General features: G+C 47.4%; 1 protein-coding gene across 1 annotated transcript in view; it reads left to right on the plus strand.

Moving 5' to 3' along the window:
• The first annotated feature begins 12916 nt into the window (after nucleotides 1–12916).
• The window catches only part of LOC117056295 (dexamethasone-induced Ras-related protein 1-like), a 3305-nt gene continuing 1904 nt past the window's right edge, over nucleotides 12917–14317 (plus strand). Inside the window, exon 1 of the mRNA XM_033166498.1 lies at nucleotides 12917–13357. Within this exon, the coding sequence (XP_033022389.1) occupies nucleotides 13019–13357 (339 nt within the window). The 5' untranslated portion in view covers nucleotides 12917–13018. The remainder of the gene's footprint in view (nucleotides 13358–14317) is intronic.

Raw genomic sequence — 14317 nt, forward strand, 5'->3', positions numbered from 1 at the left:
TCCATCAAGGAGCTCAAGGTGAAGATCGTGGTTCTCCCCCTCCTCATTTCATCCCAACACCCCTGTGAGGTAGGTGGAGAGGGAGGGACTGGCTTCCAAGGCCGCCCAGCAAGCTTCATCTCCGAGTGGGGATTTGAACCCTGGTCCCTCCCGGCTCCTCGCCCTACGCTCTATAACCACGACACCATCACTGGCTTGCCAGAGGAAGCCAGCCGACAGTTTTGAGAACAGACGCAGGCCTTGGGTCTGTTCCAGCTACTTCTCACGCTCCGGAGTTTGCCCTTTTTTGGCCAAGTTGGCAATCATTTGGCACCTGTTCCCCCTTGGAAATTCCCAGGTGTGAAATGCTGGCTCCATTTCTAAGTACTCTGTATTGGGAGCTAAAGTTAGCAGGGAAAATACAAGAAAATAAAATAGAAGTATTACACAAGAGTACCAAAGTAGTAAACTAGAAGAGATAGACTGACAACCTGGGATGAAGACAAGTGGAAGCCGTAAGGGAAGGGGAAGTAACAGATAGTAGAAATAGACAAGTATGGACAGAAGAAAGGAAGAAAGAAGTATTACTAAAGGTTAATAGAATTGATTTATATGAAATATGGAATTGGATGTTAGGTTTTGCTTTGTATTATTTACAACTGAATTATTGGGAATATAGGAAGGCATTAATTGAATGCATTTTGTGGCTTTTAGGAAGAATTTAACATGTAATTTTTTAACATTGTTATTCTTTGGTTATTGTTTGTTTGTTTTTTTATTCAATGTTCTTTTTTCTTTTGTATAGATGTAATAAAGTAAATAATAATAAAATGTAATTTAAAAAAAAAGAAGAGGGGGGGAAAGGAAATTCCCAGGTGTGTAGCTTTGCTGCCGTGCCGTGTTCCAGCGCTGTGGCCTAGCGGTGAAAAGAGATTGTGGGAGTCATTGATGGTGTCCTTGTCCGATATACAGTGTGTCCTCTCCAAGGCCAGTGGTGATGTAAGGAATTCCTTCTGCTCCGAAGCTCAGCTGCAGAGAGCTGGAAACGTCATTGCGTCGCCGGCTTGGAGCCCTGGAGATAGCGGAAGAGCCATGCGCAGAGGGGCCGGTTCGGAGCATGTCACTCTTAGGCACACGGACGTACGAGAGGGATTACCTGTGCTACTGAACGGAACAGGAAAGCTCTTTGACAAAACCGCGCGCCCACAATGTGACCTGACCCAGGAGCTCATCCTCAAGGCTTTTATTGCAGGTCAAAAGCCATGAGTCACTCTCCCTACGCACATGCGTAGGTTGTGGGTGGAAACTGCCGCCGCTCGCTCGGAGAGGAGAGGCTCCAAGCGCTGCTCCCGGGTGTCGCTGAACTGCAACTCCCATCTCCCCGGCAACCATAGCCAATAGGCCCAAGGGTGTTGGGAGTTGTAGCTCAGCAACATCCGGAGGGCTGAAGGCACAAACGCAAGGGGAGACAGGGAAAAGGAATTGATCTTTTGGCGTGGCGGCAACCAGACTTTGGAACTCCCTGCCTATTGACATCAGGGCCACTTTTGGGTGCCTGGAAAAAACATTTCTGATTTGGTAAGCCTACTCAGATAGGTGAAATGTTGACGTGGGTTTTCATCTCGTTTTTAGCTCATCGTTGTTTTTTGGTTATTTTTTTAATAGCCGTTTTTAACAGTTTTTTAAATTGACAATTGGATCGTTTCGTTCTTCTTGTAAACTGCTCTGAGGTTTTTTCCCCCTTACAATATAAATTTTATGAAGGAAAGGAAAGGTTGTAGCTCAGGGAAGGAATCTAACTCGGTGGTGAAACATGTGCTTTGTGTACAGAAGGCCCCAATTTAAATCCCTGTTGTTGTGGTTGTTGTTGTTGTTGTTGTTTTCCCTGACGGGACTCAAGGCAGCTTATAAATAAAAACAAGAACCACTAAAAACATAGGAAAACCAATTAAACATTGGCGGAACCAAAACTGTGTGTCCCCCCCTGGAGATGGGCCAGTGGTCTGACTTGGTAGACAACGGACTTACTACATTCCAAGGCTGCAACAAAAGCAAGATGGGCAAGAGGTGGAGCCACTGACCCATGAGACCACCGGCTATTTCATTAGAGGACCAGTGGTGGTGTAATGGTTAGAGTGTCAGACTAGGACCTGGGAGACCCGGGTTCAAATCCCACACTCGGCTATGAAGCTTGCAAACCAGTCAATGCATCTCAGTTTAACTTACCTCACAGGGTTGTTGTTGTTGTACAGATTAAATGAGATGGGGGAGAGCCATGTACATACCCTCTAACATTGTTAGGTTTGGAGCTTTCAGGGTTAAAGAAGCTCAACAGTTCGCTCCTCCCACAGGGAAGAGGATGTGTCACAACATCCGGGGTAACTGCTGTATGCGATGTCTTTGTGATTTATGTGACGCACCATTTATTTCTTGTTCAGTCTTACTTTCGCTTTTGAGCAGACCGGAGAGGCCGGAGATGTCGTCCGATTCTCCGGGACAAGCTCTGTGATTTATATGCTTGTAATTAATGCTTGCTTACTTTGAAACAACCCAGACGTTGTGGGAGTTTAATTGCTGGCACGAAAGGCACACATACCGTTGCGCAAGAAGAAGAAGTAAGAAGTTTGAAAAACTCTGCAAAAGCACTGGAGAAGCAGGAAAACGCAGAGGAAGCGTAGCTGGACACCACTCCAAGTGCTAAACTGGTTTTGAGGCTTTTCCAGTTAAAACCAAAAGCCCAACAAACATTTATGCAATGGAAATAGGGATGTCCTATTATATTGTATTGTATTGTATTGTATTGTATTGTATTGTATTGTATTGTATTGTATTGTATTGTATTGTATTGTATTGTATTGTATTGTATTGTATTGTATTGTATTGTATTATATTATATTATATTATATTATATTATATTATATTATATTATATTATATTATATTATATTATATTATATTATTACATGTATATTACATTATCCTGCCCATCTGACTGGGTTGCCCCAGCCATTCTGGGCAGCTTCCAACTTATATAAAAACATAATAAAGCAGTAAACATTTTAAAACTTCCCTATACAGGGCTGCCTTCAGATGTCTTCTAACAGTTGGATAGCTGCTTGGGGGGTCACATAACTCCATACCCTCCAACATTTCTCCGGTGAAAATAGGGACGTCCTAAGGAATGGCGGGACATACTGGAATCAAATCAGAAACTGGGGTGGCTTCTGTAAGTCTGGGGCTGTCACTGGAAAACAGGGACACTTGGAGGGTCTGCGTGTACACCCCATCGAACTCCCTGGAGGAAAAGGTGGGGTAGAAAAATACCCCCCCTCTATTTAGCTAGGGCAGCCCCCTGCACAGAAGAGGACACCATTTTTTGCATAAAATTTGCCTAGGCTACTTTAGCAGCATAGCTGCAACCCTAGAGAGAGACTCACAGGTGTGTGGGATGATGTTAGAGAAGGGACCGATCCATTCAGTGTCTCTCCTCCAGGAAACAGAGCTTCCTTTCTCCGATCACTTTTTGCTCTGTTCCGCAAACCTAAGGCAATAGCCCAGGATCCACCAGCGCCTGCGGGTTCAAAACAGATCACGCCCGGCCATCCTGCAAGGGTTAACAAGCGGGAGCCTTGTATGCTCACTTGTCTCATTAAGGAAATTAAACGGCCCGAGGCTATTGATTGTTCTGCACGTGACACTCCCTAGTCCTAGTTGTTTGGCCTGACCCAACCTGTTTGTGGGTGATAAAAATCAATTTAATTTCATGGGGTGGTAATAAAAAAGAAAGAAAGAACAACCAGAACTGAGGATGTTCAGGTGTCAAAGTCTACAGCTGCTCATGAGAACCAGTTACAGGTGGGTAGCCGTGTTGGTCTGCCATAGTCAAAACAAAATAAAAAATTCCTTCCAGTCGCACCTTAGAGACCAACTAAGTTTGTTCTTGGTATGAGCTTTCGTGTGCATGCACACTTCTTCAGATACACGAAAGCTCATACCAAGAGCAAACTTAGTTGGTCTCTAAGGTGCTACTAAAAGGATTTTTTTTATTTTTTTACTTTGTCATGAGAACCAGGCTGTGTTCTCCAACCAAGTACCCTCTGGTAAAGGTAAAGGTAAAGGGACCCCTGACCATTAGGTCCAGTCGCATACGACTCTGGGGTTGCAGTGCTCTTCTCGCTCTATAGGCCGAGGGAGCTGGTGTACAGCTTCCAGGTCATGTGGCCAACATGACTAAGGGATTTTTTTCCCTTTGCAAAGTAAGCTCAACAACTTTGAGCTGATCCTCAAAAAGGGGGGGGGGCTTTCCCCCTTTGCAAAAGAGACTGCACAACTTTGAGCTGATCCTCAAAATATGGGGCTTTTCTCTTTTGCAAAAGAAGCTGCACAATTTGAGCTGATGCTAAAAAAACAGGGCTTTTCTCTTTTGCAAAAGAAGCTGCACAACTTTTAGCTGATCCTCAAAAAATGGGGCTTTCCTCCTTTGCAAAAGAAGCTGCACAACTGTGAGCTGATCCTCAAAAAACGGGGCTTTTCTCTTTTGCAAAAGAAGCTGCACAACTTTGCGCTGATCCTCAAAAAAACGGGGCTTTCCCCCTTTCCTCCTGTAAAAACTATGTGCGTCTTATGGAGCGAAAAATATGCTAATTCATCAAATGTTAAAAGCTTCCCCAAACAGGGTTGCCTTCAGATGTCTTCTAAAAGTCAGATAGTTGTTTATTTCTTTGACATCTGGTCACCACCAAGAAGGCCCTCTGCATTCTCCACAAAGACCGCCATTGCTCCACAAAGCCGTGCCTTAAATAGGAAGCCTATTTCCTGAGTGTGTGGATGAACCATTTCAATAACTGTAGACCCCATCCCTGTCCTGCTTTCAGGAGTCCATTGCACAGGGATGGCTGCCCAGAGAGAGCTGGGCGTTCCCTGACGCAGCGGGCCGATTAAACGGCCAGCTCTTCAGTGAAGCACTAACTATGGACAGGCGTTTTAATATCCCCCCCACTCTGCCTTATGCTAGGGCCGGCCTCGATAATACATGATGGGGCCTGGCCCTACCATAAGGCAGAGTGAAAGGGCTGCCTTAGGCGGCAGATGCCGAGGAGGCGGGGATCAAAGGCGAGGGCCGAGCTGCAAAAGGATAGAAGGTAAGGATGTCAGCAGAGCCTGACCCAGCATCCTATTCTCACAGAGGGCACCCAGAGGCTCACGGGAGGCCCACAAACCCCACTCCTAGTCTCTAGTTCTCTTGAGCCATTGAGGACACAGGATGGCCCTGGTTGTTCCTGTGGTCTTGTGATTTATGCTTATTCAGATTCCTTACACAATGTCTACCTGCCTTGGCTGCCAAGTCAACAGAGCGGGCCCCACCGAGGAGCGCAAGCGAGCGTTTTGTTGCTCAGAGAAGCTGGCTATTTTTAACACCCACGCCCACACACCCCGAGCTATTAATAGTCCACGTCATTAGCGATAGACGCTAATCAATATCCAATTTGCCTGTTCCCAAAGGAACAGTCGTTCTCTAGATCTCTCGTTGCCAGTTAACCGCATGAGCGAAGATTACGGATCGGGCCAGGGGCGGGGGGCGTTGTCGGGATGCTTGTGCGAGATGTGTCTGGCTAATAAACCTCCTGTCAGAGTCACTCAGGCAGGAAAAACATTGCGGTCTAGGTAATTAGATTTCATTTCCTTGGTTTCAAGTGCCAACTGGAGAGATGCTTCCCTATCAGTCCCCGCCCAACGCCAGGTTCCTGCTTTTAAACAGATGCTTTTGAGCAAGGCCCTGAGTAGCGAAGGGGCAGCTGTTTGTTGGGACTGGTAGGCTGGAAGGCGGGGAGGTCAACAGTAGGGGGCGCCAGAGCCAATGACAGGTGGAGGCAAGGAACTATGACTTTATTGTTGCTGCTGTTGCTATTGTTGTTGCACGGGGTGTTAGGGATGGAGTAATACCTCTAGTGGGGGACACATCCTGCTCCTTCTGTGGTAGTTTGTCCTCTCTTGGTCATAATAATAATAATAATAATAATAATAATAATAATAATAATTTTATTTATACCCCGCCCATCTGGCTGGGCTTCCCCAGCCACTCTGGGCGGCTTCCAACAAAATATTAACAAAATGTTAAAATACAATATGCAGTTTTCACTCAGGTCCGCACATGCAAATGAAGGATTGAAAAGTGACGTTCAGGGATTGGGTAACTACAGAAAGTTGTTACTGTTGCATTGTAGCTGAGTTCTATATAAGCAGGCTGCTGAGCTCTTCAGCTCACTTCTGTTCCAGCCTGAGAATAAACAAGAGCTGCCCGAAAATCACTGTGTCGTCTGCTGTGTCCACCCACAACCTAACACAATAATCCATCAAACATTAAACGCATCCCTAAACAGGGCTGCCTTCAGATGTCTTCTAAAAGTCTGGTAGATGTTCTCTTTGACATCTGGTGGGAGGGCGTTCCACAGGGCGGGTGCCACTACCGAGAAGGCCCTCTACCTGGTTCCCTGTAACTTGGCTTCTCGCAGTGAGGGAACCGCCAGAAGGCCCTCGGCGCTGGACCTGTGTCCAGGTAGAACGATGGGGGTGGAGACGCTCCTTCAGATATAATGGATTCAGCTCTCACCTGTGGCTCATAGAAGCTGTCGGCATGAGACAGCAGCCACTTCCTGGGAATGGCTTCGACTGGGCAGTTAACCAGGTGAGGGTAGCTGATGGGCCTCAAGCCCTCGGTGAGTTGGGGACTTCCCCTGTAAACGAAGACAGGATCTGGCGGATTGAGTGGATGAGACTAAGAGTGGGTCCAACAGTCAAGAAGGCGGTTTCGACACGTTCTGTAGAGTGAAGGGAGAGACACATGGGGCTCGTCCACCTGGGAAGGTAGCCAGGGCCAGATTTAGGTTTGATGAGGCCCCAAGCTACTGAAGGTAACGGGGCCCTTTATATGTCCAGCTGTCCTTTGTCAACAACAAATTGCCGCTGTTTTTGTGTGTTGAATATATGCTATATGGTAATTTGTGGACCTGAAGCCATTTGCACATAACAAAATATGTGTTTTATCAAAGTAATTGTTCAACTGAATTGTTGAATTGAGGGTGTGGGGCAAGAGAGTGGGGCCCTAAGCTATAGCTTGTTTAGCTTATACATAAATCTGGCACTGATAGCACATCTAGGAGAAGGAAAGCCCTCACCCTAGACCTCCGTTGCCTTGTGAATATCTTTGGAAGAAGAACCGGCTAAGGAGTAACCCCTACACAAATCCATAAAATGGTTGGGTGGTGTCTTGTTCGCCTCCTTCCGGCAACTCCTGCAGCCCAGCTGGTGCCAAACGTCTTGCTCTGCTTTTCTTTGGACCAGTAGGGCCAAGAGGCTGGGGGGGTGGGTCTTGTCGTCTGGGCAGCCCAGGACCTCCAGACATGCTGCCCAGCCTTGTGTCCCGAGGAGGTCTCTTTAGTGATGACAAAACAAAAAATAAAAAATAAAATTCCTTCCAGTAGCACCTTAGAGACCAACCAAGTTTGTTCTTGGTATGAGCTTTCGTGTGCATGCACACTTCTTCAGATACCCGAAAGCTCATACCAAGAACAAACTTAGCTGGTCTCTAAGGTGCTACTGGAAGGAATTTTTTTTTATTTTTTATTTTGTTTTCACTATGGCAGACCAACACGGCTACCTGTAACTGGATCTTTAGTGATGCATTTTGGCTTCACCCCCAGAGGCTCACTCCATTGTCTCTCGAGGCCAACAAAAACACAATTATATACGCCTGTTTGCTTGTCTGGCTATTTAAAAGGATAAGTTTTCATTCTTGTGCTCTGGGGCTCAGCGTTTGCTGCAAGGACATCTGGGTCTTCCTGCTTAATTCTCTTTCATTGTCTATTTTGGCACCTTGTGCCACCAAAACCGACTGTTCCCCGGCTCCCACGTGGGGCTTTGCCATGTGCTTCGGTAAATCTGCACTCTCTCTCTCCCCCCCCCCCATTTCTCTCCCCCCCCCCCAATAAACAGAAACGTTTTTGTTTGGTTGGTTTTCCAAACATTTCAGGAGAGAAATGAAAAGTTGTGCTGCCTTCGAAAGCTGAGCAGCAAAAGCGCGAAACGGTGCCCTTTATCTCCCTGCGGTGGACAAAGTAGGTATCGCAGCGCATGGACCAATCCAAGCTTTTGCCAACCTGGCAATGTTGCGAGTTCTAATCCAAGAGACGTTTGGAGGCTGCCAGGTTGGAAAAGCCTGTCCTGAATGATATCTCTTCTCAGGATGTACTCCTTATCATCATCTTTCCTTAGCACACACCAGATGCCAATCAGATACTGTGGGGATAAAGTTCTCAAACCGTGCAGACATCAACCTCTCTGCCTTACCCTTTTTTCCACAGCAAGCAGTAAAAACTTATACCTGAAGGGAAGCAGTGCTTTTACCTTTGGGCTAAAAATAATAATAAATAATAACATTGCCATTAACGTAAGCATTACCAGGCATAGCAAACTCGGCCCTCCAGATGTTTTGGGACTACAACTCCCATCATCCCTTGCTAACAGGACCAGTGGTCAGGGATGATGGGAATTGTAGTCTCAAAACATCTGGAGGGCCGAGTTTCCCTATGCCTGTTTTAAACTGTGCGGAAGTGCATTTTTAGTATTGTTATAATTAACTGCATTTTTACCCCCTTTTCCTCCAAAAGAAGTACGACAACCCTGTGAGGGAGGTCAGGCAGAGAGGCACTGTCTGGCCTGAGATTGGTGAAGGGGTGGATGATTTGAACTCGGCTCTCCCCACTTCAGCGCATTGCCTGGGTTTATTCCTTTTGAAATGAGGTAGAGGGAGGCGGGAAAACACTCCCCAACCTTTCTGTTCACACATACATTTTCAGGTGACTGCTAAGGGGGTGACCTTGGTTTGCAAATGGCCCCATAACAAATAAAGCCGTGTGCCCTGAAACTCTCAGCACCGCTTCCTACAATGTTTCACGTGGAGTAGGCAATGCTCCTGAGGCTTGCTTACGTGAATAGGATAATAAAAACTGCAAATCAGGTTCCGCACAAGTATAAACACAGACCGGGAGAGAACACGGATTACTTTGTATAGTTGTGGTCACTGAAGCTCAAAAAGGGGGGTATTCCAGGTCATGTCAAGGTGCAGAAATGGGCAAGCAAAATGGTTAGTGGGCTGGACCAACTCCTTCAAGAGAAAAGCTCATATTATGTGGCCCTTTTTAATTTAGGGGAAAGTAATGGGGGATGTGGCAGGGGCTTCTAAGATTACAACTGTCAAGGAAAAAAATGGATGGAGAGGAGCCTTTCTGAAGGTAGCCCTGTACAGAGAGGCTTTTAATATCTGATATTTTATAATGCTTTTCTATTTGTTGGAAGCCATCCAGAGTGACTGGGGCAATCCAGTCAGATGGGTAGGGTACTATTATTTTTATTAATTATTAATTTTATTATTATTATTATTATTATTATTATTATTATTATTATTATTATTATTAGGAAGCGGGTGGCGCTGTGGGTTAAACCACAGAGCCTAGGGCTTGTTGATCAGAAGGTCGGCGGTTCGAATCCCCACGATGGGGTGAGCTCCTGTTGTCCGGTCCCTGCTCCTGCCAATCTAGCAGTTCGAAAGCACGTCAAAGTGCAAGTAGATAAATAGGTACTGCTCCGGCGGGAAGGTAAACAGCGTTTCCGTGCGCTTCTCTGGTTCGCCAGAGGCGGCTTAATCATGCTGGCCACATGACCCGGAAGTAAAGTGAGATGAGCACCACAACCCCAGAGTCGTCCGCGACTGGACCTAATGGTCAGGAGTCCCTTTACCGTTATAATTATAATTATAATTATAATTATTATTATTATTATTATTATTATTATTATTTCTCCCATGCTAGAACCTAGTGGGGTCCTGCAATGGAACCAAAAAGTGGGAGGTTCAGAACAGGCAAAAGAGATTTTCTGCACCTAGCTGACCCCCATTGGTGCAAAAGATGCAGAGATGGCCATTAACCTAGAAGGCTTGCAAGGAGCGGAGGAGCTATCAATGGCTACTAGCCACGAGGGCCGTATTGCCTATAGGGTCAGAAGCGTCATATCTCTGGATGCTGCTTGATGCGAGTCATGAGTGGGGATGGGGCTATTTGCACTCACATCCTGCTTGCAGGCTTCCCAAAGGTCCCTGGTTGGATAGAGGATGTTGCCTCTGGCCTGATTCGGCCGCAAGGCTCTCCTGATGTTCTTAAGCGAAGTGGTGTATGCAGGAGCAGGAATGGTTTGCTCCCAGAGGGAGTTTGAACTGAGTGTGTTTAAGACATGGGTAGGCAAACGAAGGCCCGGGGGCCGGATCTGGCCCAATCGCCTTCTCAATCCGGCCCGCAGACGGTCTGGGAATCAGCGTGTTTTTACATGAGTAGAATGTGTCCTTTTATTTAAAATGCATCTCTGGGTTATTTGTGGGGCATAGGAATTCATTCATATATATTTTTCAAAATATAGTCCACCCCCCACAAGGTCTGAGGGACAGTGGACTGGCCCCCTGCTGAAAAAGTTTGCTGACCCCTTGGTTTAAGAGGTGGAACTGGAATTGATTCTAACCAGCAACAATGCTGATTATGACAAAGGTTTCTTCATCCCTGTCCGCCTCCCTCATTCCAACACACACACATATCCTAATGCTGATCAAAACTCTCTTTTTTTTTTCTCTCCACCCCGTCAAGTGCTTTGGAACAGCACCTCTTATTTTGCAAATGAGAAGGAGAGAGAACAAGTCTTATTTATTACTGCAGAGAGCAAGAGTCAGCCAACTGGCAGCCAAAGAGCCAATGGTGGGTCGACGACTTAGAAGATGGCCTTCTGGAATTTGCCATCTTTATAACAGCCTTTTAGCTGCCTTTAGACCACCTGTTACCTGCAATTAAATTAAAAATAAAAATAAATCCACAGGGACTTGTAGGATGCAGTGCACACCCCAAAAAAGGACTTATTTAAAGTTGTTTTTTTTTTTTTTTTTGCATCAGGAATGTAACAGCAGCAATAAAAAGTCAACTTCTACTCCCATTTTTCAGGCATGAAAACTGAGTTCAAGAGATAGTGTTTTGCCCAAAGTCATCCAGGTCTAGGAGGAGATTTAAACCCTGAACTCACAAGCCATCTAAACCTATCCTTGCAGATTTACAGCTGTGGTTATCCAGCGGCGACACACTCTGCACATGCTCAAGGGGAGCTTTTCACTTGTTCTGGGGCTGCTTCTAAAATTCATGGTTCCCCCCCCAAAAAAAAAACCAACCTCTGAGCAAACACTCACACTATACATTTAAAGCACTATTATGTCACTTTAACCATCACAGAGAACTCCATAGGGACTGTAGCTTTTATAGAGTGCTAGGAATTGTATCTCTGTGAGGTCAGCACCCTCAACAAACTACAGTTCCCAGCATTCTCCGTATGTGTTTGGCTGTGCACACATGACCGGCTTAAAACACACATAAGCCATTCTTTTTCATAGAATCATAGAGTTGGAAGAGACCACAAGGGCCATCCAGTCCAACCCCCTGCCACTTATTCCAGCATCCTGTTCTCACAGGGGCCAACCAGATGCCCATGGGAAGACTGCAGTTCCCAGCGGAGGCAAAGCATGGCACATGTCGTGGTTAGTGGCCATTGACAGCTTTATCATTCATGTGTTTGTCTAATCCTGTTTTAAAGCCGTCCAAACTGGTGCCCACCCATCCCTGCCTCCAGTGGAAGTGAGTTCCACAGTTTAACTCGACTCTGCATGAAGAAATACTTTGATCCGTTCAGAATCTTCCAGTGTTCGGGTTCCTTGAATGTGTCTCCACAGCCTTCCAGCAATAAGGCAGAGCTTTAAACGTATGGTGTGGATGCGCCAGGGTTCAGTTTCATTCCTTGCAGGGTGGGGGGGTGGCTCCTGGAAGTCTCCCCTGCTGGGGAGGTTTGCCAAGGGCCTGCAGCTTTTGAGAAGTCAAGGAAGGAAAATGTAGATGCCAAGCTTGGAGTGTTTGCAGGCTTGCAAACAATGCAAAAAAAAACTAATAATAATGACACTGTCTCTCCCCAACTGAAAGACAGCCGAAATTATTAGGCTGCCCCCCTGTGGATGCTTACTTGACAGGAAACCTCGCTGTCCCCAGCAGGGCTTACTTCTGAGTAAACGCGCTCTGCATTAGGCGTAAATGGCATTTGTTCGCTCTTGCACCTAGGCGTGCTGTGGACCCTCGCCTCTCCCTTGCTCCCCTTCCTTCCTTATGTGCGTGCCCCGGTTTGAGACTGGAAGCTCCTCGGGGCGAAGACCCCCCCCACCCTCTTCTTCCTCCTCCTCCTCCTCCTCCTGCCTGTCTGCCCCCTTTTAAACTATGTAGCCAGCTCGCTGCCAAACTAACGACCTCGCTCACCCATATATCACACGCCCGAGCTCAGAGGGAGAGCCTCTGCCTGGCATGCCGAGCGCTCCAGGTTCAAGCCCCAGAATAGACCCCCCCCCCACCTGATCCCCTACAGAGCTTCTGCCAGCCAGTGTCTGCCACAGATGGACCCAGTGGTCTGACTCCGCAGAAGCCACCTTCCGATGTTCCCCTGAACAATCCTATCTGAAACCTTGGAGAGCCGTTGCCAGCCATTGTCGACAATATTGAGCAGGTCAGTTTCCTATGTTCCCCTGAGCAATCCTATCTGAAACCCCGGAGAGCCGCTGCCAGCCAGTGCCGACAACACTGGGCTCAATGAGCCCAGTGGTCTGACTCAGCAGAAGCCGCCTTCCTCTGCCTCTTCCCAGAGCCGTCCAAAACCGGCCCCGGCTTCTCCCTGTGGAGCCGCTTTGCGCACCCGGCGAAGCCCAGCCCCTCTCCGCGCGCGCCCTCCCTTTTCTCCCCCGAAGGGGCGGGCCGGCCGCGCTCCGCGGCTATATAAGCAGGCGCGGCGCTTGAGTTTACTTCAACTGATCCCAGCCAGCCTCTCCTTGCGCTCCTTGCTGGACTGGGAAGCCGCTGCCAGCCTGCCGTCTCTGCCGCCTCTCGCCTCTCTCCGCCGCGGCTCCTGCTCCTCGCCTCCCGATGCGCCTGGCCGAGATGATCAAGAAAATGGGTCCCAGCGATTCGGAGCTCAATATCCCGGCCAAGAACTGCTACCGGATGGTCATCCTGGGCTCGTCCAAAGTGGGCAAGACGGCCATAGTCTCTCGCTTCCTCACCGGCCGCTTCGAGGACCAATACACGCCCACCATCGAGGACTTCCACCGCAAGTTCTACAGCATCCGCGGGGAAGTTTACCAGCTCGACATCCTCGACACGTCGGGGAACCACCCGTTCCCGGCCATGAGACGCCTCTCCATCCTCACAGGTGAGAGGCAGGACGGGGAACAGGGGCGCCGAAGGGGGCGAGAGGGATTGGGGGTTGGCTGCAGCAGGCGAAGCGCATCAGCGCACCTCAGAAAAATAAATAAACACGCCCCCCGTTGTTATTACTATTAATCTACTATTAATAGTTTCAAACACCTGTTGATAGAAGTAGGGAGAAAGAGAGGGAGGGAGAGGAAAAGAGAGGAAGAGAGAAGAAACTAGCGTGGGAAGCAAAGGAGTCTCTTTTTTGCAGTCGCAATGGCATTTCAGTGCTGCTGATGCTGCCCTTTAGAATCAATGTGCATGCACCTGAAATGCTTACTCGGAAGTCGGAACTAAAAGTCCTAATGTGTTCAGCAGGGCTTATCTCCGAGGTAAATAAATGTGCATGTAAATTGCAGCTTCAGAAGTGCTTTGGTTTAGTTCTATCGTTGCTGTTGTTTATTTAACGAACCAGGGCAGTTTGCAAAACCAAAATCCAAAACCCTTTGCAATTTTGCAACAACAGTATCCAAAACCTTTTGCAACTCCCCAGTTCCTTAAAAACTGAGCAATGAAAGTTTGAGCTTTTAGCTTTTTATCTGCACAGGTTACATTGCAACTTCTGGCTTTTACAATCAGATTGCAATCATCATCATCATCATTATTATTATTATTACCAACAATGCCAGAGCAATCTTTTGAAAGAGAGCAAAGGGGAAACGGGAAGGTAATTTATCTCCCAAAAGCAAGGTTACTGGTGAGATTTTGCTCCCTCCTGTACCATTTGAAAATCCTTGCAGTTTCTCTCTCCCCCCCCCCCCCCCATCACTGCACCTTCACGCAGTAATGTAGATGGGCTTGCTACCTTTCCAGAGAAAGGCACACTTCCAATATAAACACACTTGCACAGGTAGATGGAAAAACATACAGCTTGGAGGGCTTCCCTGCAGAAAGCAGTTCTTCCAAAACACCCATCACTCCACCTGCTGGCTTGCTTTGGTTTCTCTGGGGCTAGATGAGTGCGCACAGGGA

Source organism: Lacerta agilis, chromosome 13 (genome assembly GCF_009819535.1).
Source record: "Lacerta agilis isolate rLacAgi1 chromosome 13, rLacAgi1.pri, whole genome shotgun sequence".
In the NCBI taxonomy this organism is placed as follows: Eukaryota; Metazoa; Chordata; class Lepidosauria; order Squamata; family Lacertidae; genus Lacerta; species Lacerta agilis.